Source organism: Tripterygium wilfordii, chromosome 19 (genome assembly GCF_013401445.1).
Source record: "Tripterygium wilfordii isolate XIE 37 chromosome 19, ASM1340144v1, whole genome shotgun sequence".
Lineage (NCBI taxonomy): Eukaryota > Viridiplantae > Streptophyta > Magnoliopsida > Celastrales > Celastraceae > Tripterygium > Tripterygium wilfordii.
The window spans coordinates 3,508,097-3,534,629 of record NC_052250.1 but is presented as its reverse complement, the minus strand read 5'-3'; the positions used below and the strand labels follow the sequence as shown (position 1 = coordinate 3,534,629).

Below are 26,533 nucleotides of genomic sequence, written 5' to 3'. Positions count from 1 at the left end.
AGAGAATCTTTGTTTCCATCAAAAAACAAAGACTGGGCAACTTATTATCTTTCACCAACTGGTAAAGTTCACTGATTGTAGGCTGGTTCCTAAGCCCCCTACAATTCCATATCAATGATTTCATAATTCTGGGTGGGGCAAGTCACCAGCCCCCACCTCAACCTCAGAAGTAACACCAACACACGCTGGAGTTAACCGCCCCTTCTTAGGATTCACACCAGCCTCCTCATAATTTGTTAATTCATTGTTATCCGCCCGTCGTTTAGCCAAGATAATTGTAGTCCCAGAAACCCCTTTGTTTATAGCTCGTCGTTTCCATTTCTTTATATTTGTTGAACAATCCATGGAATCTTCAGTGAAAATAACCAGATTGGCCGACTCCCCCTCCATACCAGGCTCCTCATAAACTTGTCTCACTTGCTTTCCCTTAATCGGGTCTTCCAAAGAACCAAAAATTACCCCACCCTCAATGGCTAATACTTCCTTCAAAACCTTCCCACCTCCCTTACTTCCCCCTACTTCTTCTTCCTCTCCTGAATCCTCATGATAACTGGTAGAGTCTTCAGCTTAGAAACCAGTAGAACCAGAGTGAGAAGATTTTTGGATATTATATATTTCAAACTTTCTATTAGGTAGAGAAGCGCTCAACCAAGGCTCGTACTCATCCTCGTTTTTGTTACGATGAAGACGACCATCCGACCCAATTGGGCATCCCCTACAAGTGTTTAATTCTCCCACACTTGAAGCATAAACGAGGCAGGTTCTCGTATTGAAAACCCAACATAAAATTCTTCTGTGGCAGTTTCAAAATCTTTCCTCTCATCAGCGGACTCGTCAATTGGATACGAACATGAACTCAGAGGTATAAGCCCTACGCCAACCCTTCGTTATTCACATCCACCTTTACTAATTCACCCATGGAAGACCCAATCTACTTACCAACATTAGCAGTCATTGCCATTAAAGGAAGGTTATGGATTTGAACCCAAAAGACTTCTGTATCAAAAGTCGTATCGTTAACCGGAATGGACGTATCAATCTCTTTCAGCACAAAGAGATGGTGATCGAAAGACCACGATCGACTTGCCAATATTCGCTTTGCATCACGGACATTGCATAAAGTGATAATGAAGGTATTGTGCCTTAACTCCATAAACGAAGGGAGGCTCGAAATTTTCCAGATGTTCCCCATAGTTTTTGCTACATGTCACGGACAATAGTTTTGCTGACACTTCGATCCATCATAATCTTACCCACAATGTTGCAATCGGAGACGGATCTGTTGACATTGGGGTCTAGATCTGGTATACAGATGGCTTCTCCCTCCTCTACTGTTAAAGAAATTTTACTCCATTTCGTTGTAAGATCTTCCATCACAACCAAGGAAAAGGGACTAACTTTAACTCTCAGTAAAAGAGACTCGTCAATCCCTCATGAGACGGTTGAGAGCGTCCCTGAGAAGAAAGGCTATTGATCATTCATTCTCAATAACGACATTCCTTTGACTGTAAAAATGTTTAATGTTTAAGTGAAATGGTTAGTGGGGTTTACTGTTTTTGTTTTATAGCAGTTCTGGAATCGTCAGGTACTGATAAGTGCAAAAAATGTACACTTTTAATAATGAATTATTAAGGCATTTGTTAGATAATTAAAGCTTAAAGTGAGTATTACACCATTAAAATGCAAATATCATTCTCACTCACTTTATATTTGTTTTTATATTTTCAGGCCCAATTCATACCAACCCATGTTCAACATTTGCTGGCACATTTCGTGAAGAGCCCATTTGCTTGTGTCCACTGCCATCTTGACCCATTTCTTTGATTATCATTTGAAAGCCCACCACATGATTTGTCAAAACCATTACCATTTCCACCTATACATATATACACATATATGTATATCTCTCTTGACATCATTCCCTGCATCACCATCATTTTTATAGTACAAATTGGTCATGTGCAACACTATTTTTCAATGGTGGTGACATCCCTTCCTTTGACATATTTGGCCATTCAACATTTTTGGTTTGAAAATTCTCAATGGATGGATAGCTCCTAATTTCCTATAAATAGAGAGCTAGAGAAAGGAGGGAGGGGGGGGAGAAAGGAGAGGAAGGAATACAAGACAACATTAAAGGAGGGGAGAAAGAGGCAAGAGGAGGACAAAAACCAATGAGTGAGTTCTTGAGTTTTATTTTCTCTTTTACAACAATTTTCTCACATATTCTTTCTAGAATTTTATGAGATCAATTGTTGGTTGTGTAAATCTAGTATGAGGAACTAATCCTCTTACTAGGGTGATGATGGATCCACTCTATTGTATCTAAATAAATTTGGTTTGATTAATTATTAGTTTATTTATGCTATGTCAAGTGTTAATTAGCTATTCTTTATTGATAATTAAATCTTGATGCTTAGCTACCATCTAGGTTTGATTACCATGATGCAAATTGAGGCAAATGCCCATGTCCAATTTGAGACCAGCTTCTTGCAATTAATACCGGAGTTACCTAGACATAAATGCTATATGCTAGGATCTTTGTGATCGCTACATAAGTTACCATAAATCCTAATGCACTCTTGATTGTCCTAGCCAATCCAAATGCCCATGGATGGTTGCAATTGGGAATAGACGTGGTAAGTCAAATGCCCATGACTATTACATAAATTAGGGGACTTGATCTTTGACATGCATGAATGAAATGATAATTGTCGGCTAAATAATTTAAATACAATAGAGTTGGTGAATTCGGATCCCTAGTGTTTGTTTATTTGCGTTAATCCTTATTTATTTTGTTTCCATTGATAATTACAAGAGTTGGAATTGCAGATATTTAATAGTCAGTCCCTGTGGGTACGACACTCGTATTTGCCACTTCTATACTACAATTGATTCGTGCACTTGCGAGTATAATTTGGGTTTGAAATCGCTATACTTTTAGCGGGTACTAAACTCCACATCAAGTTTTTGGCGCCGTTGCCGGGGACTGATTTAATATATTGTTATCTAACTCTTGTATATATATATATATATATATATATATATATATATATATATATATATTATAATATTAGTATCCTACACCTCCTTAATGGAAGGTTTTTCGGTTTTTTTTTTTTTTTTTTATGAATGGCTTAACCGCCCCATCTAACTATATATTATTGGCTGGTTCTACTGCTACCGCCTATATCTGTTTATAATAACTGTCACTAACACTTACTAACTTACTAACATTTAAATTTCTGCCACTAACAGTAACGTTTATTTATTTATTTCATTTACAGTATTATTTATATTTGTGGTTGGCTTTACACTGCCCCACCTTTATATATATATATGCTTATGTGGTCGGCTGAGCCGCCTAATATAACTTTTTATTTCTGTTAATACTTATGGTTGGCCTTTATGCCCCATTTTATTGTTTTTTATATTAATTTCTTATTTTGTGCATATTCACTCTTTTAATTTTGTTAAAAAAAAAAAGAAAAAAAAGAAGGATTATTATTGCTGACATTTTCTTTTATGCAAGGACGTCGATCTCAAAGTTCAAATCTTTTTAAATACAATCCAGAGATTGAACAAACTCTTGCACAACTGAGAAGAGAAGTAAGAGGAAAAATGACAGAAGAGAATCCTGAAAATGCTATTGTTGGAATTGCAAATCCACCAATCAATGAACCTGCTCGGAGGCCAATGAAGAATTCATTCATACCTCAGAATATGGAGCAGCCATCCAGCATAGCATTTCAACCCAATGTCCAAGGCAATGCCACATTCTCTCCAGTTCTACTCAATGCAGTCCCACATTTCCGAGGCACAACATTTGATGACCCTTACCTACACATCAGAGAATTCTTTGAACTCTGTAAGACACAATCTGTTCAGGGCTTGACGTCAGAAGAAGTACGACTTATGTTGTTTCCATTTTCTCTCAAAGACAATGCGAAACTGTGGTTCAACTCTTTGACCCCATGATCGATCACTACATGGGAGCAAATGGCAACAAAATTCTTGAAGAAATTTTTCCCCGCCCAGAAGACGAAGCAATTAAGAAGGGAAATTCAAACATGGCAGCAAAAAGATGGGGACTTATTTTATGAAGCTTGGGATAACTTTAAACAGCTACTGCTAAAATGTCCACACCACAACTTGTCACAAGATGATCAAGTTCAAGCTTTTTATGAAGGACTCGACGCAACAAACACAAGCATCGTAGACTCAGCTTGTGGAGGCATATTAATGGAGAAAAGCAGTGAAGAAGCTTTTGACTTATTTGAAACTTTAAGTGAAAATTCTCAACAATTTTCATCTAGAGTAAAACAAGGGGTAAAGCTTCCAAAAGGTGTATATGAAGTCCACACCAGAGTAGAAAACCAACCTCAGTTGCAAGCCATGGAGAAGAAGATTGACATGTTAATGAAAGCAATTTCATCTTCCCAACAAGCAACCCAAGTTGAGATGTGTGCCATTTGTTCTCAATCTAACCACACCACAAAAACATGTCCTATGTCTTCTAACTCTGAACAAGAACATACCAATTATGTGGGACAAGGTGGCTTCCATCCCAACAACAATCCATTTTCAAATACATACAATCCAGGATGGAGAAATCACCCAAATTTCAGTTGGGGAGGACAAGGCCAGAGTAAGCAATACAATCAGAAGATGACACAACAAGTCCCTACTGAACCAAAGAAGCTTTCTTTGGAGGAGCAAATGGCTCTTCTAGCTCTCAACACCAACAATTTTATTCAGAAAACGACGGAGCAAAACAACAGGTACGACCAACAATTCAGCAACATACATGGATCTATTCAAAAACTAGAAGTTCAAGTTGGTCAAATTGCTGAGCGACTAAGTGAAAGGGAGCTGGGCAGATTACCGAGTCAACCAGAAGTCAATCCAAAAGGCAAGGAACAAATCAATGCTATTACCACCAGACGCGGAACAACTGTGGGATTTTTAGAGAACGATGGTGAAAAGGCCAAAAAGCCTAATGATGAAATTCAGCCCAAGCCAATTGACTTATCAAAGCATAAAATGAATGAGTCTCATGTGCCTTTTCCTAGCCGGTTGGTGAATGAGAAGAAGACTGACCAGATGCGGCGAATGATGGATATATTCAGAAAAGTTGAGATAAACATTCCGCTTCTTGACGCGATTCAACAAATTCCTCCATATGCAAAATTTCTCAAAGATGTCTGCACCAGAAAGAAGAAACTGGCACCATATGAGAAGATTATGTTGTCTGAACAATGCAGTGCCGTTCTAAACAAGAAGCTACCACCAAAGCTAAAGGATCCGGGAAGTTTCACTATCCCTTGTACTATTGGGCAAGTCTCTTTCGAGAAAGCTTTTCTAGACCTGGGTGCTAGCATCAATCTGATGCCATATTCAGTTTTTGTGCAACTTGGTCTCGAAAAGGAATTACAACCAACTTCAATCACTTTGCAATTGGCAGATCGGTCAATAAAATTTCCACGTGGTATCATAGAAGATGTTCTTGTCAAAGTTGATACATTTCTCCTTCCAGCAGATTTTATTATCCTTGATATGGAGGAAGACAGAAACATACCAATTATTCTGGGGAGGCCTTTCTTAGCCACTGCAGGAACTATTGTGGATGTACAAAAGGGTTGCTTGTCCATGACTGTACAAGGACAAACGGTGGAATTTAATCTATTTGAAGCTACTAGACACCCTTCTGATACAGGGGAGTGTTTTAGCATTGAAGCTGTTGATGGCTTAATTTATGATTCATTTTTGGAGCATCAATCTATTGACCATTTGGCAACTTGTCTTGCGTTTCCTGAACTGCAAGTTGAAGACGATGGTGAAGTTACAGAATTTTGTGCATATTTTCAGGCACAACAACCAGTGAATCAGAGGTGGATTCGCACATTTGAAGCTCTCGGTCCTTCACTTCCGAAAGTGGTTCGTTCTATTGAATCTCCACCAAAGCTAGAGTTGAAGCAACTTCCAGATCATTTGAAATATGCTTATCTTGGTGCTAAAGAGGCATTACCTGTCATTGTCGCTGCTAACCTTACTGAGCCCCAGGAAGAAAGTCTCTTGAGGGTGCTACGACAATACAAAAGTGTCATTGGGTGGTCCATTGCTGACATCAAAGGCATAAGTCCCACTATGTGTATGCACCGAATTTTACTGGAAGAAGATTCAAAATCCTCACGTGAAGCACAAAGACGTCTCAATCCATCGATGAAGGAGGTAGTTCGATCTGAAATATTGAAGTTGTTGGATGTAGGAGTCATCTATCCTATTTCTGATAGCCAATGGGTCAGTCCTGTTCAAGTGGTTCCCAAGAAATCTGGAATCACGGTAATTACTAATGAGAACAATGAGCTCATCCCAACAAGAAAACAGACAGGGTGACGTGTTTGTATTGATTATCGAAAGCTGAATTCTGCCACAAGAAAGGATCACTTTCCCTTACCATTTCTAGATCAGGTGCTAGAAAGACTGGCGGGCCATTCCCATTATTGTTTTCTTGATGGCTACTCTGGCTATAATCAAATTGTGATCGCACCAGAGGATCAAGAGAAAACAACTTTCACATGTCCTTTTGGGACATTTGCATATAGAAGAATGCCATTTGGGCTTTGCAATGCACCAGCTACTTTTCAACGGTGCATGACAAGTATATTTTCTGACATGGTGGGCCACATTATTGAAGTATTTATGGATGATTTCTCCGTGTTCGGATCATCTTTTGATACTTGCTTGTGCAATCTTGCCTTGGTTCTGGAGAGATGCCAGAAGACTAATTTGGTGCTTAATTGGGAGAAATGCCATTTTATGGTTCACGAAGGTATTGTTCTTGGTCATCTTATTTCCGAGAAAGGGATTGCCGTTGACAAAGCAAAAATCGAAGTTATTTCTAGATTGCCACCTCCGAATTCTGTACGAGGTGTGCGATCTTTTCTCGGACATGCAGGGTTCTATCGTCGTTTCATCAAAGACTTTTCGAAGATTTCCAGGCCATTGTGCAATTTGCTATCCAAGGATGCCACTTTCCACTTTGATGATGAGTGTTTGCAAGCATTCCGCAAATTGAAGCAATTACTTACATCTGCACCTATCATGATGGCACCAGATTGGAGTTTACCATTTGAGCTCATGTGTGATGCCAGTGACTATGCAATTGGAACGGTTTTGGGGCAAAGAGTTGACAAGCTACCACATGTCATTTACTATGCAAGTCGTACTCTCAATGATGCCCAACTTAATTACTCAACAACAGAAAAAGAATTGTTGGCTGTAGTTTTTGCATTGGAAAAATTCCGATCATACCTGATTGGATCTAAGGTGATTGTCTATAGCGATCATGTGGCCCTCAAATATTTGTTGTCTAAAAAAGATTCAAAGCCGAGATTGATTCGCTGGGTGTTATTGCTCCAAGAATTTGATTTGGAGATAAGAGATAAAAAAGGAGCAGAAAATGTTGTGGCAGATCATCTTTCTCGTATTGTTCAAACAAACGATGGTGAGAAGACGGAGCTTCCATTGAATGAAACTTTTCCTGATGAACAACTTTTCTCCGTACAAATTGAGACACCTTGGTATGCTGATATTGCCAATTACCTTGCAAAAGGTGTTATTCCCAAAAACTGGACTCACCAACAACGGAAGAAATTTTTCTCCACAGCCAAGCATTATTTTTGGGATGAGCCTTATTTATACAAGCATTGTGCTGATCAAATCATTCGAAGGTGTGTGCCACAACAAGAACAACAGAGTATTCTACAATTCTGTCATACATTCGCTTGTGGTGGTCACTTTGGTACCCAGAGAACTTCTGCAAAGATTTTACAATCAGGGTTCTATTGGCCAACTCTTCACAAGGATGTCCACATTTTCTGCTCTACCTGTGAAAATTGTCAGAAACTTGGCAACATTTATCGCAGGAATGAAATGCCACTCAACAATATTTTGGTGGTTGAAATCTTTGATGTTTGGGGAATAGATTTCATGGGGCCATTTCCCAAGTCTCACGGGAATGAATATATACTAGTGGCAGTAGATTACGTGTCCAAGTGGGTTGAAGCTGTTGCAAGCCCAACCAACAAAAGTGAGGTGGTAATCCGGTTACTTCAAGGTGTAATATTTCCAAGATATGGCACTCCTCGTGCTATAATCAGTGATGAAGGGAAGCATTTTCTGAACAGGAGTGTGTCTACACTTCTTGCCAAGTACAATATCACGCATAAGATTGCCACTGCTTATCATCCTCAAACCAATGGACAAGCAGAGATTTCTAACCGAGAAATTAAACGAATTTTGGAGAAGACTGTGAATATCAAAAGAACTGATTGGAGTATAAAATTGAATGATGCTCTTTGGGCATATCGCACTGCATATAAAACTCCAATTGGCATGTCTCCGTATCGTTTGATTTTCGGCAAGGCTTGTCATCTTCCTGTAGAGCTTGAGCATAAGGCATTCTGGGCAATAAAAAGGTTGAATTTTGATTACGATGCAACTGGTGAGAAGAGGAAACTGCAGCTCAATGAACTTACCGAGCTACGTGACGAGGCATACGAAAATGCGAGGATTTATAAGGAAAAGACAAAAAGATATCATGATCAGCGCATCACAATGAAAGAATTTTTTCCTGGTCAAATGGTACTTTTGTTTAACTCTCGTCTAAAACTTTTTCCAGGGAAGTTACGTTCAAGATGGTATGGCCCATTTCAAGTTGTTCGAGCATATCCCCATGGAGCTGTTGACATTAAAAACTTGGAGACGGGAAATGAATTCAAGGTTAACGGTCATCGCCTCAAACCTTATTTGGAAGTTAATTATGACACAACAGTGTCCAGCATTACACTCCAAGACCCAGGTAATTGAGTGTTGGGAACACTTCGTCTTGCCCAGACGATAAATACAGCGCTTATGGGAGGCAACCCATATTTCTGTCTTATTTTTGTTTTTTTTTTTTTTTTATATTATTATTATTTATTTGAAAACAAAAGTATTTTGGTCTTCATCGAGCATTGAACTGAACAGCGGAGCGTGATGGTAAATAGACTGGTGATGTGACAGGCACCCCAAATTTCTTCCATACTTGTAGTACGTTTTTCTTTATTATTCTCAAATCAATTTTTTTTTTCTTGGAGTGTGTTTTTTTTCCTCTCTCTAGAAAAGATCAGAAAATATGCCGAGACGCCCACGCACTATCTTATCAAAATCCCAGTCCAGGTTTGCATTATTCAATGAAGCTGAAATCATTCCTGAGTGTAGAATTGATGAAAAGATACAGCGAGACGTCATCAACAGATGGGCGATGCACTACCTGAGGGAGCATTCCTTGTTGTTCCTCGTAGATCCAGATCCAGAAGATAATTTACTAGTGTATCCTCAAATCATTCGTTCTTTCTATCACACTCTCATCGAGCTACCACGAAGTGAACGGACTGGGAATCAACCTGTTTACCAGGTCGCTATAGCTGGTTTGACTGTTCACTTCACAACAACAGATCTGTGTTGCTGCTTAGGGTATCCACCAGCATATGATACGACCATTGGATTTCGACAACCGATCTTTGCATCAAAGCAGGAAATGATTGATGATATGTGTAGCGGAAAGAGGAATAAACACACCAATGCTACACGCCGAGCCTACTTGCCACCAAAGATGTGGTTGTTGGATGATGCTATCCGGAAAAATCTGTGTCCTATTGGCCATGAGCAAGAACGACGGGGAAAATTCTTGTCAGTTTTATACTCTATGTATAAAGGGTATTGGTTTGACATTGGGAAGATCTATCTGGCCATAATTTTCACAGCCAAATCTTTCGTCGAGAAGAAGCCAACAAAGGCAGGAAAGTTATTTTTCCCACGGCTTATCACAAGGTTGCTTTCGTACAAAAGCATTCGACCTCCTTTGCCTCAGGCATCTTCGGGATATCAGGTCACCATGCTAAAAAAAACGACATGGCGTCAAAGCGTTCACCGTTTGCAAACATCTTCTTCTAGAAAGAAGCAGCCCCAGGAAGAACCCTTAACATCATCATCTGACGAGTCCTCCTCAGCAGTTGCAGTGCCTCAACAACCAGATCGCGTGAGTGTAGCGATAGCCCGGCTCGAGATGGGGCTACAAACATTAGAGGCTGGACAACAGAGGCTGGAGCACATGTTGACCGTGCTCATGGATATGATACGGCATTGAAAACATAGCAATCCAATGATCCAAATTTTTTGCATCAGGTTGTATTTCTCTGAACCACAGTTTATCATATTTCATTTTCATATTTAGTTTTTTTTTTTTTTTTTTTTTTTCCTTTCCCATTGAGGACAATGCGAAATTTAAAGTGGGGGAGGAAATGATTGTTAGATTTAAAAAAAAAAAAATGTAGCTAGAGGAGGCAAGTGTTGTGCTACCTTAGGTGCAAGCTTGAAACACTTGTAGTTGATCTCTTGGAGGGATGCCAACTCAACCAGCTAAGTAATTAGTAGTTTGTCCAGGAAACAACCACCGATAAGGTATTTGGGAGTCCTAAGCATGGACTGGACGAAATGTCCATAATTGTAAAGCCCCAAAGTGGAGATACAAAGGACTGTTGACCTTGGCTTGGGTTCCATTGAGCCGACCAGAAACTCTTAGAGAATGACAACCTATTGTAAGGCCTTGTTAGCCTTTTACCCTTTGCTACGGGGTACATCTCTTTAGTTAGGTTGATAGTAACCCAGCATCCAGTCTCAAGGATCCTGGTGTTGAGACAAATTCCGTTTGTTTACGGTGCTTTGTGAATATTGAGTCTTAGAACCGTTTGTTTGCGATATGTCTATGTTGTGTAGTTACGTATTTTTTTATTATTATTTTTTAAAAAAAAATATATTTTTTTGTGATTTGGAAGTCATGTTTCTACCATATTTCTGAAATGGTCTGAATATCTCTAAAGTGTGGATAATAATTTGAGTTGAAAACCCATAATCACTTGTGGATTTTTCTGACTTTAGTTTTGTCTCACCTATTCTATTTAATAATTTAATCAATTGCACAGAATTACATATTTGCGGGGTATGATATTTAAGATTAATTATGAATATTGTGATTTTCTTGAGTTGAATTGGAATTCTTTGAATATTAATATCTTGGGATACATGTATATATCTATAAAAATTTTAAAAAAAAAAAAAAAAAAAAAAAAAAAACGGTAGTGTCTATAAGTTTTTCTGCTGAGTAACCGGGCCTCTTGCCTCAGTAAGCAGTGAGTGTTCGCGTAAAAAGGTAGAAAAATCAAGACATCAACCTATGTGACAAGTGAAGTTTTGTAGCCTTTTTGACTCGAGTTATTAAACCCGTTGGGGTGTCTTTACACCTAATGCCCTGAGCCAACTGGATTGAGAGTCATTGGTTGAACGCTTGTTACAAGGGTCATTTAGAAAGCTTAATGAGACTGAGCATTGCACAAGGCACATAAAAATATTATGTATATATATATAAAAAATAATAATAAAATAATAATAAAAAAAGAAAATGAAGAGTCGATAAATAAAATCCCTTGATTATTCATTGAGTCTGATGATTCTTGTGATATTGCAATGTTTGTGTTAAGATTAAATTAAAGCCACGTATTTATGTTAAATTCGCTACGCACTACACATCACGCTAAGATAGAATGAGTGGTATGAGATTTAGTCAGAATGATTTGTTCTAGTGATAGTGGTTGGTGGATTTTTGAATATATTCATACTAACGAGATAATTGGATTATTTGCATATATGGCATGAATCTTCTGAACGCTTGAATTGCTAGGGGCTAGCAATAAGCTGGTTGGGGGTTGTGATAAGTGCCAAAAATGTACAATTTTAATAATGAATTATTAAGGCATTTGTTAGATAATTAAGGCTTAAAGTGAGTATTACACCATTAAAATGCAAATATCATTCTCACTCACTTTATATTTGTTTTTATATTTTCAGGCCCAATTCATACCAACCCATGTTCAACATTTGCTGGCACATTTCGTGAAGAGCCCATTTGCTTGTGTCCACTACCATCTTGACCCATTTCTTTGATTATCATTTGAAAGCCCACCACATGATTTGTCAAAACCATTACCATTTCCACCTATACATATATACACATATATGTATATCTCTCTTGACATCATTCCCTGCATCACCATCATTTTTATAGTACAAATTGGTCATGTGCAACACTATTTTTCAATGGTGGTGACATCCCTTCCTTTGACATATTTGGCCATTCAACATTTTTGGTTTGAAAATTCTCAATGGATGGATAGCTCCTAATTTCCTATAAATAGAGAGCTAGAGAAAGGAGGGAGGGGGGGAGAAAGGAGAGGAAGGAATACAAGACAACATTAAAGGAGGGGAGAAAGAGGCAAGAGGAGGACGAAAACCAAGGAGTGAGTTCCTGAGTTTTATTTTCTCTTTTACAACAATTTTCTCACATATTCTTTCTAGAATTTTATGAGATCAATTGTTGGTTGTGTAAATCTAGTATGAGGAACTAATCCTCTTACTAGGGTGATGATGGATCCACTCTATTGTATCTAAATAAATTTGGTTTGATTAATTATTAGTTTATTTATGCTATGTCAAGTGTTAATTAGCTATTCTTTATTGATAATTAAATCTTGATGCTTAGCTACCATCTAGGTTTGATTACCATGATGCAAATTGAGGCAAATGCCCATGTCCAATTTGAGACCAGCTTCTTGCAATTAATACCGGAGTTACCTAGACATAAATGCCATATGCTAGGATCTTTGTGATCGCTACATAAGTTACCATAAATCCTAATGCATTCTTGATTGTCCTAGCCAATCCAAATGCCCATGGATGGTTGCAATTGGGAATAGACGTGGTAAGTCAAATGCCCATGACTATTACATAAATTAGGGGACTTGATCTTTGACATGCATGAATGAAATGATAATTGTCGGCTAAATAATTTAAATATAATAGAGTTGGTGAATTCGGATCCCTAGTGTTTGTTTATTTGCGTTAATCCTTATTTATTTTGTTTCCATTGATAATTACAAGAGTTGGAATTGCAGATATTTAATAGTCAGTCCCTGTGGGTACGACACTCGTATTTGCCACTTCTATACTACAATTGATTCGTGCACTTGCGAGTATAATTTGGGTTTGAAATCGCTATACTTTTAGCGGGTACTAAACTCCACATCAGGTACCAATCCAACAAAAAGGAAAAAATCTGGTGCCAATCCCAAATTCTCATCCAAAACCCAAAACCATCTCTCCATACAGATCCCGCCAAATCAGTCACTCTGTCTCCTTCACTGTACACTCTTTCAACAAATCGCAATTCTTAAACTTCCGCTGCTTTCCTGATGCCCTCTCGCTGACTCTCTAATTCCTCCTACGGCTCCGAGCAGATTGTATCTGATCGCGTCCAAAGCCACCCTGTTTCACTCTCCTCTCAAAGCTCCTCCTCGTCGTCGGATATGTGGAATTACGTCTGGATCCCTCTCTTGATCACTCTCTCGAAGGAGCTAAGCTTGCCCAACACAGCAGCAGCTGCTGCTAAACCTTCTACTATTCGTTTGCCGAGTCAAATCCTCCATGACTCAGAGTCTGAGCCTACTGCTTTGTCCGTGGTTCCGAGTTGCCCGGCGCCGGATCCTAAGCTCAATTTCCGACCGGTGATCGGGATCGTGAGTCATCCTGGTGACGGTGCCTCCGGCAGGCTTAGAAATGCCACCAATGCTTCGTATATCGCGGCGTCTTACGTGAAGTTCGTTGAGTCCGCTGGAGCTCGTGTTATTCCGCTGATTTACAACGAGCCTGAAGATATTCTTTTCCAGGTAGATTGAATTGTCGTGGTGAATTGTTCCATAGTTTTGAATTGGATTGTGTTAGTACTGGAAAAGTGAGAATTCGAAAACGTATACGTCTATGGAGACCATCACAATGTTTTTGAAATATTGACTCATGGATACTATCTTCAAACAGTCATCAGGTTAAAGCTGTGATTACCATGAAAACCCTGTAAAATTTGTTCAACAGCTGAATGATTTTGCATTTTTTAGTGTAACTAACACATGGCTTGAAGTTATGGCTTTCATTCCATCGTTTGGTTTCTATGCATTTGCATTGCAGAAGCTCAATCTGGTAAATGGAGTGCTTTTTACTGGGGGATGGGCAAAAAGTGGTTTATACTTTGACATTGTGAAGCGAATTTTTAAGGTAGGCATGTTTTCTCTGTTATTGTCTAAATGTATTTTACCTGCATTATTTTGCTGTGATTAATGCTTGAGAATTGGTTTGCAGCATCATAATGTTTAATTTTGCTGCTGGTAAGATAACCACAGTCATCAAAACAATCTTCTGTTAAAGTCTGGAAAACAAGTTCTCCATATATTTTTTCAACGAGATGAGGTAGTTTTAGTTGCCAAATGGGTTGTCTCCAAAATGATAACAATCCTATGTATTTCAACCTTGCCTCCCTGATCTGTCGAGCCATTCAGTGCCAAGCAATTGAGACAGCGTAATTATCTGACATGTTGAGATAAGTGGCATGATATCTTTATTTATATCTGCTACATGCAGTATTATTTAGTTTATAGAAAAGTAAACAAAAAATGGAAAAAATTCAAACTTTCAGCTCTAATAATGGCTTATTTTGAAGATTGGAGGAAATTGATTATTATGTGACTATGCTAAAAGAAACATAAAATATCATGTCACATTCCATAATTCTTTGGTTCCCTGAAAGATGTTTCTTTTAAATATTTTTTTGAGTCTATAATTTGAGGCAGGAAACTAAAAGGGTTGAGAGGGTTTTTCCGCTTGAAGGAAGTTCATATATCAAGACAGTTATCTCTTTTTTTGGGCATGCAATGAAACTTTATTAAGCGTACTAAGAAACTGCACATAGAAACATAGAACAAAAAATTACTTTTGAAAGAAATGATCAGTTTATAGTTTGGTTGTTGATGATGAGGTTTAGGCATTTACTTTCCTTCTTTGATTTTACTTCTTTTCGTTGCTATTTTATTTGGTTGTGCCATACTGCTGCTGTTGCTTTGCACTGCTGTCATGTTTTCTGTTCTCCTTTTACCACGGTTACATTTTCTCTATTGTAGGTAAATTTTCAGATTTTTCTGTTTTCTTTCTACTGCTGCTGTTATCGTTTGTTGCTGTCCATGGTTTTCATTTCTTAGTTTCCGTTGCTAATATAGTTGTTATTCCCTGTTTCCTTTATTTCATTCTTTGGTCCCATAGTTTCTTCATTTTTTTGGAGCTTTGTAGGTTTAGAAACAAAGTTTATTGCATGTGATAAGCCATTAATCCTTTCTTGATGATGTTTCATTCAATTTAATTACTTGTTGGTTCTCTTAAGTTCTAGAGATTTATGACAGCACCCATAACCTTTTCCGTTTGCATTTCAAATCAGATTTAAAGCCTTCATCCCTAGTTTTATTCACTGTCGGATCTGTTTTCTAAATCTGGAACTTGAAATACCAGCAGACCCTAATTTCCCTTTTCATAGATGGCCCAAAATTATTTGTGGGCGGAAATCCTAAATCCATCCTGCACCAGCGTCCTCAACCCATAAGTTTAGCTATGGTTCAAGGTGAGTTGACTTCCATTTGAAGAACTCAACTAGGAGGCAAGGTATCCACTGAATTTGGAATCATGTCACCAACCAAATGGTATTCTTTGTCCTGAACCATCCAAATCCAACTTTTTGAGATCAGACCAGTCAGGTCATTAGGATAGATTTACTAATTCTAATTATCAAACAAAGATGGAAATTTAGTAATCCTGGTGAGGAGAAAGCATCTACTAAAAAGAGCTTTTGGGAGAAAAAGATACTAACTTTTGATAAGACGGTACTTTGGTATATTGTGATGGTACCTCATTAGAACTCATCGATTGATGAATGATTGAGGCTAAGATATAACTACTTGATGATATGGGGAATGTTGTGTTCAAGTGTCATTAACGGTCGAAGCATTGAGAATTGTCTTTTAGACAGTTCTTGAGAAGCTTAGCTTGGGAATTTACAAATTGAGTACCTCAATAAAAGGTAAACCACTCCCTTGCACAAGGCTCCCGTAGTGGGTAGGGTCGGGGACATGCAGGATGTACGTAGAGTTTACCCACACATAATATGTGGAGAGGCTGCTTCTAGGAATTGAACCTGTGATTTCTAGGTTGCACCCCCTGCAACTCTACTACTGGGTCATATGTTTGCCTGTGAAAAGGTTAAAAACTCCAAGGCGATCGCAGTGGGCAGGTGGTTAGGGACAGAGATGGTGTACGAGACCTTACCCCACATAATATGTGTAGAGATTGTTTCCAGGATTTGAACATGTGTCCTCTAGGTTGCACCCATATAGCTTTACTACTGGGCCACATGTTTGCATGTTGAATAAGCCTCAATGTCTAGCGAAATATCCATTATGAAGAATCATATTCATGGGGTCGGGGATGATGTAGTTTACTTAGGGATGTGCCAGTTGGATTGTCATTGACAATGAAATAAAGACCAACATGATGGAAAAACATACCTCACCGTCAAGGAAGACAAATATGAGATAACTTTATACCTTTAGAGGGATGCAAATATGGGTTGGAAGGTGGACCATCCTCCAAATGAAGTTGAAAATTTCGGGGCAAAATAAAGGTTAAATCTATCAAGATACATGAAGGAACTTAATTTGATACGTCATTGAATTGGGACCCAGTTTTGGTTGTTTATGTGTAATTGTGTAGGCAACAATGTGGAAGATGTGCTTATAAGTTATTTTGAAATTCAACTTGTTCTTGATAAAAGTCAGGGATCTTAAACTTGAATAACTTCGTCATAGACTCCTACTGAGAAGAGATTACCAATTTTCAATTGATCTTAGGCTCAATTAGAACATGATAGTTTGTTTAATAGGTCAACAGGAAAATCTTCTTCTAAAATCAATGACTATTCCATTCCAGATTTTCTTACCCGAACAAGGGTAGGCCAGTGGACTAGTTCTTTGAGACCCTCCGTAAACTCATAGGTGTTGGGTCTGAATCCGTCTAGCGGAATTTTAGTAATACCTGTGGTTTCTGGATGATTGCTGGTATCCGAGGTCCAATCTGTAGGGGAAGTTCCTATATGCCTTTAACGTTGAGCAGTTCCACTTTCTCAAAGATAAATCCAATAATAAAAAAAGAAAAATCAGTTTCACAGTTTCTTGATAATGCCTCCATTCCTTTGATGACTTGTCCTCGTTTCATGGTGAGCCACCAAACCTGTGAGATTTCTATGTTACCTTTTTTCCGCTGATAGGGTTAGATACTCTTAGGAGGGTAATGATGATGTGATTGGCTCTGTTTGGTCTTCAACGGCGAGCAAACGGTCACTTAAACTGTGCAAGAGTTCTGCCATAGGCAGATTGCTTGTGGATTGACATTGCCAAGCTGAGAAGACACTGTGAAGATCTGTTTGAAAAGCTACTTGAGGCTTTCATGACAGAGTCGAATTATTTGCACCTTGGAAGAATCGATGTAGATTACAATATTATTCTCCAATTATCTCATCCTATTTTTCATTATAATATTTCGAGTGGTGCTATATTCAACATGTTCTAGTCACATGACTCTTAATCTAGTTTATAGTTGCATTCTAGTTGTAATGAGCATCAAATGAGTTAGAAATGCACTGAGGTTGTTGTTTGGCAAGGTAACTATGATCTTGTCCCAATTGTTGATATCACACACCTGCCTCTACTCTTTCGTGGAGGGTGAAGGATTGATTACATTATGGAGGTTGAAGTTTCTTCTTCTTTTGTGGTTTTTGGAGTTGCATCACTTAATTGGCTTTTTTCAATTGTGGTTAATTTGAGTCTGTTAAGAACTTGATTCTCTTCAGAAGTCTCAGGCTGATTATTTCTCATCTACTTAATTGCAGGCCTTGTTTGGTAATAAGTTGCAGAGGTTTCAATGTACTTTTGAATGATTAGAAACACTTTTATATTTGCTTAGTTACAATTTTAAAGGACTTTAAAAAACTAAGAGATTTTGAGTTTGAAAGCTTTTTAGGTGAAGCTCATTTTATGTGCATTTGCCTGAGTAGGAAGACAATCTCAACAAAGATAAAAACTTATTATTATCTACTAATTTGAGCCAAATGAACTTTTCTAATTTGGGTAACACCATCCTTTTCTAGTAATGCACAATAAGAAAATGATTTTTTTGGATGACATCCTTTTTCTGAAACCATTCTCTGTTTTCCTTGGTACTTTTAGAAAAATCATTATAAATGTGCAGGAGTGCTGAAGAGCTCTTGTGATATAGTGGTGGCCTCCTCCTCATCACTTGCACGAGGTGCAAGGGTCGATTCTCCCACCTTAGAAAATTAATTCATAATATATAACCACATCAGTTATTGAAAAATATGTCAAGGAGCACTTTCATGGTCTGATAGGATATCTCTAATATAGTCATTGATTTTGGACCAATTATATAAACAATGTAACTTGTAGTGCAGGTTTCATTTGTATGCCTGAACAAGTCAATTTCTTACGTTTTTTTGCAGAAAATTTTGGAAAAGAATGATGCAGGAGATCATTTCCCATTATATGCCATCTGCCTAGGGTTTGAACTTTTAACTATGATCATTAGCCAGGTATTCTTTCTCTTTTCATTAATTATGACATTTTTTTTCTACAATTTTACAATCTATACAATCACAATTGTGATTGTCATTACAATGCTCAAAATTTCTTTATTTATCTATTGGTTCTGTTTCAGTTTCTTTCACCCAATGCTGCATTGCTGCTTTTTGTTGGAGAAAAATGGTCTTTTCTTTTCCTTTCATTTTTTCCCGATTGGTTCTGAGGACAATGTAAACTTTGAAGGGACGAGGATTTTAGCTCTCTTGTTGTGTTTCCCTATAAGAAGAGCTGAATGTTTCCTTTATGTGATAGAGGAAGTTAAGATAGTACGTCGCTATTTCTTAAGCACTTGCAGTACAACTCAATGACTCATGACTCATGATGAACCGCAATCTATCGCTTTCCCTTCTCTTGATTATTCACTGACGTGAAAATGTTAATCTGCTCTTTTGAATTCTGTTATAACCTTTGTGAGTTCATTAATTTGAACTTCAAGATTATGTTTCATAAAATTAGTTTAGCCCCTTTACAGTAAATTTGTTTTGACTTGATCATCATGGTGAATTTATTTTCTTTGGCTCTAGGACAATAAAATTCTGGAATCATTTAGTGCAGCGAATGAGGCTTCTACACTACAATTTGTGGATAATGTAAATATTCAAGGAACTGTGTTTCAAAGGTATAGAATTTCGAGTGATAATATATACCTGAATTTAATTTTAACTATATATATTCTAGTTTCTCTCTCGTACTTTGGAAATTGAAATTTTTTGGTATATATTGCACTTTGCTGGATGTTTCATTTATGCCAAAGCATTCGTTCTGTACAGGAAATTTCATTACGTAGAGCTGGTACTTGCAGAGGGTCTTTGGTAGGTGTGATCTAGATATTGTCCTAGTTAAAAAGAACCTCTCAGTTATGATTCTTGAAATTATACCTAGAGTAAATGGTGATTAAACTTTTGGATCAACCGGTGAATTAAGGCTGCTGACAATCTAAGTTAAATCATCATTTGAATTTCAAGTGCTAATGTACATGCTCTCATGACATCCGTAAAATAGAATGAGATAACATTGTGAACAGTAGTTCTATATGAGATTTTATTTGGCTGTAGTTTACATGCTGAAACGCGGTCTCACTTTTGGGGTTTAATCACAGTTTTTTTCTTATTTCATTGCTGTTTTAAGTCTTTTGCTTGACTTGAAGGACGGCTGCTTATCTGTTGTGATGAATTTTCTTTGAACTAATTAACCTTTTTTGGCAGATTTCCTCCAGAATTGCTTAAAAAATTGAGTACAGAATGTCTTGTCATGCAGAACCATCACGTGAGTTCTTGAATGAGATTAGTTGTGTGCTAAAATTCAGTCAGAACTTATCATGTATCCTCCATGCTGTTATCCATGGCATAATCTGCATGCTCACTCTGAAATCAATAATTACTAACTGCTTGTTCTGTATTTGACTATTAGCAGTTAAGTCGTAGTTTGGCCAAGGGCATGCTCTTACATGTTGCGTAAATCTTATTGTCTGCATTATTTTGTCATCTCTGGTTGGCTGATTGAATTATATGTAATGATGCATCAATCGAAATCTTCGAGGTATGGACGTAAAAACTGGCATTGGTCAATAACTTAATATAGGTACATAGGAATGATTTTTGAATGGTGAAAGCTCACAAGAATAATTTTTGAAAGGTGTAAGCACGTAAAAATTATATCATTACTTTTGGAAATGTAAATCGGTTTAGCCTGTGAAATCTGAGTCATCCTTTTCAGTCTTCCTTTCTTCCATCACTCACTTCCACATGAAAAGGGTAGAAGAAAAAAATGGTGCAGAAGTTAAGTTTTTGGACGAATGCCATCAAGGAGGCAAAGCCCCAGAAAGATGAAAGTTAAGGGAGCTTTGTTGTGGAATATCCATAGAGTTTCTGCCTTTTGACATCCATTTGGCTAACAAGCCTAAATTCTTTGTCAGCCTGTGTATTTGATATTCATTTCTTTATCTAACAATCTTGGTTAGTCTGGGTCAGTTTGTCTAAGACACAGGACAGATCTTCCACAGTTTTTAGAAGGCAAGCTAATGTATGAATGATGACTGTTAGTTCTATACTCAATCCAAGTAGGGTCAAGGTCCTGTTCGAATAAAAATTAACATTTGTACTCTTGCATGCCCATATGAAATGTCCAAAGAGCATTTTGTAAACTCGTACTGGTTCAGACTTCGGACTCCTTTTCAGTTTCTATTAGTGACTCCTTTCTATTCGAAACTCTAAAATAGGAAGTGGTTCTATTGGTTAGGGATTGTATTCTGGCTTTGGAGCCAATGCTGACATAGGACAGCAGCAATTATGATTCTTTTTTGTTGTTTGTTGAGAGTTCAGTCGTTGTTTGCAGTCCACAATGTGCTTAAAGGGTTTATTGTTTCTATTGCTTTAGTGAAGAGGCAATGATTGAAATCAGATCTGAGTTTTAAGGTTTTGGCTTGACTTTTAAGGTTTTAATTTTTAAATGAATAGAAATCAGATCTGAGTTTGTTGATAATTGTTGAAGAACTAAAGAAAAAGAAAATATCATAGATTTTTATCAATCATGCATGGGACTCCTAGCATCATGCATTAATGCTTCTATTGAATTTTAAAAAGATAATCCATTAATTATTATTATTAATGTAAGTTGTACATATTTTTAGACTTAGTGGTCCTAATTTTTTTAAGGGCGAGATATAAGTTTGAATAAAACACACACCCTTTTCTCTCATCTCACACTTTGTGTCTTGGTATCTCTGTTTTTGGTAGTCAACTCGAATATTTCAACTAAAAAATATGAAGCTATTAAGATAACAAATTTCATTGATAGTCCTAAGAAATATCGTCATAATTCCTAATTGTACTAACCCAGTGTAGTCACGAGGCGGCCGGGCGCACGCCTAGGCGCTCCAGGCGAGGCGAGGAGCACCCTAGGTGCCTCGCCTAGCCTCAATCGCCTGGCCTCAGCCAGGCGTGGCCTAGGCGCGCGCCTCAGACCAGGCGCAAGGCTGGTCAGGCATGCGCCTAGGAGAAATAAGGTTAAGTGTGTTGTTTTTTGGGTTGTCAATGGTGAAGGGAAGGCTTGTAAGCAACGTTTGGTTTGTTCTCGAGGTTGAAGATGAAGTGAAGAAGACAGACTCTTTTTTTTCTTTTAAAATTAGTATTTATTTTATTTTTTTATGTGGATGTTGACTTTTCGTACAAAAGTAGACATGACACATATCAGAGCATAATTACTCTATTAGTCTATTTTCTCAGGTCTGTTCAATTTTCCTTAATTTATCATTATAAAATGGTTTGAATTTTTCAAGAAAAAGTAAAAACACATAACAGGAGTGATTTATATTATAATTTACACTTACTAGTATATGTATGGTAATCCATTTATAATATAAATAAAGTTACTTATATTACAATGAGCTAGATACCTTGTGCAGTCCAGGAATTTTAAGCTTTATCATATATTTATCATTTTTTTTTAAAATTGCGCCTAGCTTTGCTCGGGCGCGCGCCTTGCGCCTCGGGCATTTGATAGGTGGTGCGCCTTTGTGCGCCTCTCGCCTTTAACAACACTCTACTAACCATAGTTAATGATCAGCAAATATGCAAGCAAAGAGAAACAAAACATATAGTGAAAGCTTTAATAAACCTAAACAAAATGTGGCTGATAGCTACTCAATATAAATTATCATCAAAATAATACAAGGTCGAAAAGACTTAATATGTTCCAGAGTAGAACCATCACATACTTCAGATAGTGGCTCTGAATTTATATGGTGTTTGAGTCAGTGTTGTTAAAGGCAAGAGGCGCACAAAGGCGCACCACCTATCAAATGCCCGAGGCGCAAGGCACACGCCTAGGCGCGCACCCTAGCAAAGCTAGGCGCAATTTAAAAAAAAAATGATAAATATATGATAAAGCTTAAAATTCCTGGACTGCACAAGGTATCTAGCTCATTGTAATATAAGTAATTTTATTTATATTATAAATGGATTACCATACATATACTAGTAAGTGTAAATTATATTATAAATCACTCCTGTTATGTGTTTTTTACTTTTTCTTGAAAAATTCAAACCATTTTATAATGATAAATTAAGGAAAATTGAACAGACCTGAGAAAATAGACTAATAGAGTAATTATGCTCTGATATGTGTCATGTCTACTTTTGTACAAAAAGTCAACATCCACATAAAAAAATAAAATAAATACTAATTTTAGAAGGAAAAAAAGAGTCTGTCTTCTTCACTTCATCTTCAACCTCGAGAACAAACCAAACGTTGCTTACAAGCCTTCCCTTCACCATCGACAACCCAAAAAACAACACACTTAACCTTATTTCTCCTAGGCGCACGCCTGACCAGCCTTGCGCCTGGTCTGAGGCGCGCACCTAGGCCACGCCTGGCTGAGGCCAGGCGATTGAGGCTAGGCGAGGCACCTAGGGTGCGCCTCGCCTCGCCTGGAGCGCTTAGGCGTGCGCCCGGCCGCCTCGTGACAACACTGGTTTGAGTATACTTTTTCTTTATCCTTTTGTTGTATGGATCTGTTAGTCTACTTTACTATGTACCCTAGGACTGTTGGGTATTTTCATCCTTTAGGAATGGAATGCAGAAACATGCTGAAAGCTTGAAATTCGTTTTTGTGTCTGTATTCTTAAAACTTGAACTTGGTTGTGCATAGATTATAACATAACTTCTTTTTGTTATATATTCTACATCTCTTCCCTTGTGTTTTGAACACGAGTCTTAAATTGATGCTGTGTTTATCTAAATGATTTGACCTATGCTTAAAAGTACAAAATAAACCTTTTATTTGAATATCTGATTAGTAAATGTCACAGTATGGCATCTCACCGGAACGACTAGAAGGGAATGAGGACCTATCCAGATTTTTCAAGATTTTGACCACCAGCACAGATGACAGCAATAAGGTAGTACATTCTGCAATGATTTTATATAATTATTCGGTATGCTTGAAGAATTCTAGGTGTTTTTCTGATAATCATCTCGTGGCAGGTCTATGTTTCCACAGCACAAGCTTACAGTTATCCTGTTACTGCTTTTCAATTTCATCCAGAGGTATTCTCATTATATGTTTCCTTAATTATTTAGGCATATATTATCTTACTGGGCTAATGGTTATGGTTATTGGATATATAGCATTGTTTTCCCGTTACATATTCTTGCCGCCGAAAGAAAACTGTTTCCTTGGTAATTGTGCTTCACTGCAACCTTCACATTCTCTTTGCCACAATGGATTAGGCTGCATATAACTGCATCCCAGGCAACGGCTCCATTGTGTACTGGGCCACCACTCTGGGAGCCTTGTGTACTGGCTGTTGATTTCTCGTTGCTTCTATTAATTTATGTAATTATGAAGATAAAAGGATAACAACCCATAAATCATGTTTACTTTATCAAATTGGACCAAATTTCATTTAGGAGCATGATGTTGTGTGACTAGATGTAAATGCAATGACTAGGAGTAAACGCAAGGAAGAAATTTATTTATTTATTCCCTAACCTGAAGGAGTGAGTTATTCAATGTGATAATTGTTTATGGCATCAGTGGCAACATCCATGTGTACTATCATGAATTGCTGATAATTAGTATGGCATCTGCATATGCTCATATATGCAGAAACCTTTCATGAATCATACCTTTATCCGTGAATTTGTGTTTGTGTTCTATCTATATACATACTCAAGCAAACATGAGGGGAGTTGAGCTTGAGAGCAATGGTAAAGTTGCTTTCTTTGCTACCACTGGATTTTTGGTTTTTTTTTTTTTTTTTACATTTTCTTTTTCTGTTGGGGGGATGGGGAGGTAGCTGAGAGGGCCATTTGTATACATTACACGTGTTTTTGAAAGAGCTAAAATGATGCTGAATATGTTCCGGTATAATTTAGCCTTACCTTAATGTCTCAGGAGGGTTCACTGATGCCTTGTTTGGCAACATGATATGTTGTACAATTCATCTAATTCCAATATTGCATAAAGAATAATACTTATTTATTTTTATCTATGAAATTTATGTTTCTGCTTGATTCATCATCACCTGTGCTTTTATCCCAAAAATTTTCAAAAATTTGGGGTCGGTTACATGAGTATATACTTCTGCTTGATTGTTAGTATTTTATTTAGTTACTGAACCTTGTTGGATTTTTATAACGGCCTTTTCAATTATCGTAGTCACTGATCAAATACTTTGCAGAAAAATGCTTTTGAATGGGGCTCATCAATGATTCCACACTCTGAAGATGCCATTCAAGTGACACAGCAAGCTGCTAACTTCTTTATCAGGTGAGCACTTGATGAGGATGAATAAATTTTGTATCACATTGTGCTATATGTTTTTTTTTTCTTGATGTCTTAGAAATAGAATCTTGTTGTTCATATGTGTGCATCATTTAGTCTTGAATGTATGTTACAATAAGTGAAGAAGATTATAGTTCAATTTTTACATGTCAAGTGGTATGCTTACAATTGACAGCTTTGAACTAGTCAGAAGCTCTTCACAAGACTCGGGGTAAAATAAGTTGTTATGTTATATCTAATGAACCATTCAAAAAAATGTTAATGTCGAAGTACAGGAATGTTTTCTAATTCAATGATGTCACTGGAAATTTTGATTTGCTTAGTGGAAAAATGTTTTAATGTCTAACAATTATACTTTGAATGCGGGTCCTTCTTTTCTTCTGTTACCTGTATACTCGTTTTGTATCAGAGCTACTTGCTCCCTTCTTTTCTCAGTAAATTTATGCATTCTTTCAAAAAGAAAATGCAATTGGGTGAAACATTTGGCAACCAAAACCCTAAAGTTTTCCTTTCGGTTTTCTCAATTATGCAAGGGTACAGCAACAAATAGACAGGATTTGTCACCGTCTATTTGTCATCATCGAGAATGGGTATTGTTCCCTTCTGAGAAAAGAATGGATTCTCAATGGATTTGTGACCACTTATTCCTAAAATGCTCTCTAAAAAGAGCACCAGGCATTGCTATCCTGTTTTTGCTATTTTCAATGGTTTTTATCACAAAATTCTTTACTCGTGTCACATGGTAGTTTGTGCTAAGAGTAGTCAAAGAGGACATCAGAAAGAAAAAGAATTAACTTTGGTTGTTTATATGCATTCAGTCAAGCTCGGAAGTCCTTGAATAGGCCACCTGTTCAAAAAGTGCTGGACAATCTCATCTATAATTACAGTCCAACATATTGTGGGAAGGCAGGGTAAGCTCATAAGTTCTATAAGACTATTATGTTTTGACACTTCAATAGCTAAGTTTAACTCATTTTTCTTCTTGTTCTGCATTACTTTAGGAGGGGATATGATGAAGTTTACATCTTTACGTAGGTTTGGATGATGAATATTGTACAGGTGATTCCTATATGAATTATTTATGTAATTATAATGTATACTTGATGTTGTATGATTACCAGACTGTTGAAAATGTAAACCCTGTTTCACCAGTTTCATGGTGAACGACGCTTGGAGTCGCCAGGCAGCTTGTTTCAAGTCCAAGTGTATGTTTACGTTGTTCTGTATTGCGAAGATTACATATTAGCTCAACAGATACTCTTTTATTACTGACTGCTGGTTCTCACTCTTACAAATCTAAATTAGATTTAGTCCAGACAGTTGAAGGATCGAAATATTATGTTGCGAGTAATTTATTGATTGGCTGGGCTTGTGTGGTTGGTTTAGGAAGGTATGAGTTTGTTGGATGTGTGTATGGACGTGTACCGAACCTGGTTTTTAACATAATTTTGAGTTCTTAACATAATTTAGGGTAGTGAGAATGCCCTTGTGCCATCCGGCCAAAGTGGGCTTTTACTTTTAACAAGCAAGTTAGATTTGGGGGTTTGAACCTATGACCTCTTAGCTG

At 37.4% G+C, this 26,533-nt stretch overlaps 1 protein-coding gene across 1 annotated transcript; it reads left to right on the top strand.

Annotated features, from left to right (window-relative positions):
• The first annotated feature begins 1,463 nt into the window (after nt 1-1,463).
• Nucleotides 1,464-26,251, top strand: LOC119985976 (gamma-glutamyl hydrolase 2-like). Its single transcript, XM_038830484.1, has 11 exons — nt 1,464-1,585; nt 13,187-13,823; nt 14,119-14,205; nt 18,542-18,631; nt 19,205-19,299; nt 19,886-19,946; nt 23,489-23,578; nt 23,664-23,726; nt 24,863-24,951; nt 25,785-25,877; nt 25,968-26,251. Exons 2-11 carry the CDS (start codon nt 13,464-13,466, stop codon nt 25,999-26,001), a joined length of 1,062 nt encoding a protein of 353 aa, XP_038686412.1. The 5' UTR covers nt 1,464-1,585; nt 13,187-13,463; the 3' UTR covers nt 26,002-26,251.
• Nucleotides 26,252-26,533: the final 282 nt, after the last annotated feature.

What these genes read in the sequence shown, in the direction of transcription:
- LOC119985976 (XM_038830484.1), top strand. Translation starts at nt 13,464, where the DNA reads ATGTGGAATTACGTCTGGATCCCTCTCTTGATCACTCTCTCGAAGGAG. An exon ending in CTGAAGATATTCTTTTCCAG is followed by an intron (nt 13,824 to 14,118) that starts GTAGATTGAATT and finishes TTTGCATTGCAG; the next exon opens with AAGCTCAATCTGGTAAATGG. An exon ending in TTGTCATGCAGAACCATCAC is followed by an intron (nt 19,947 to 23,488) that starts GTGAGTTCTTGA and finishes TAAATGTCACAG; the next exon opens with TATGGCATCTCACCGGAACG.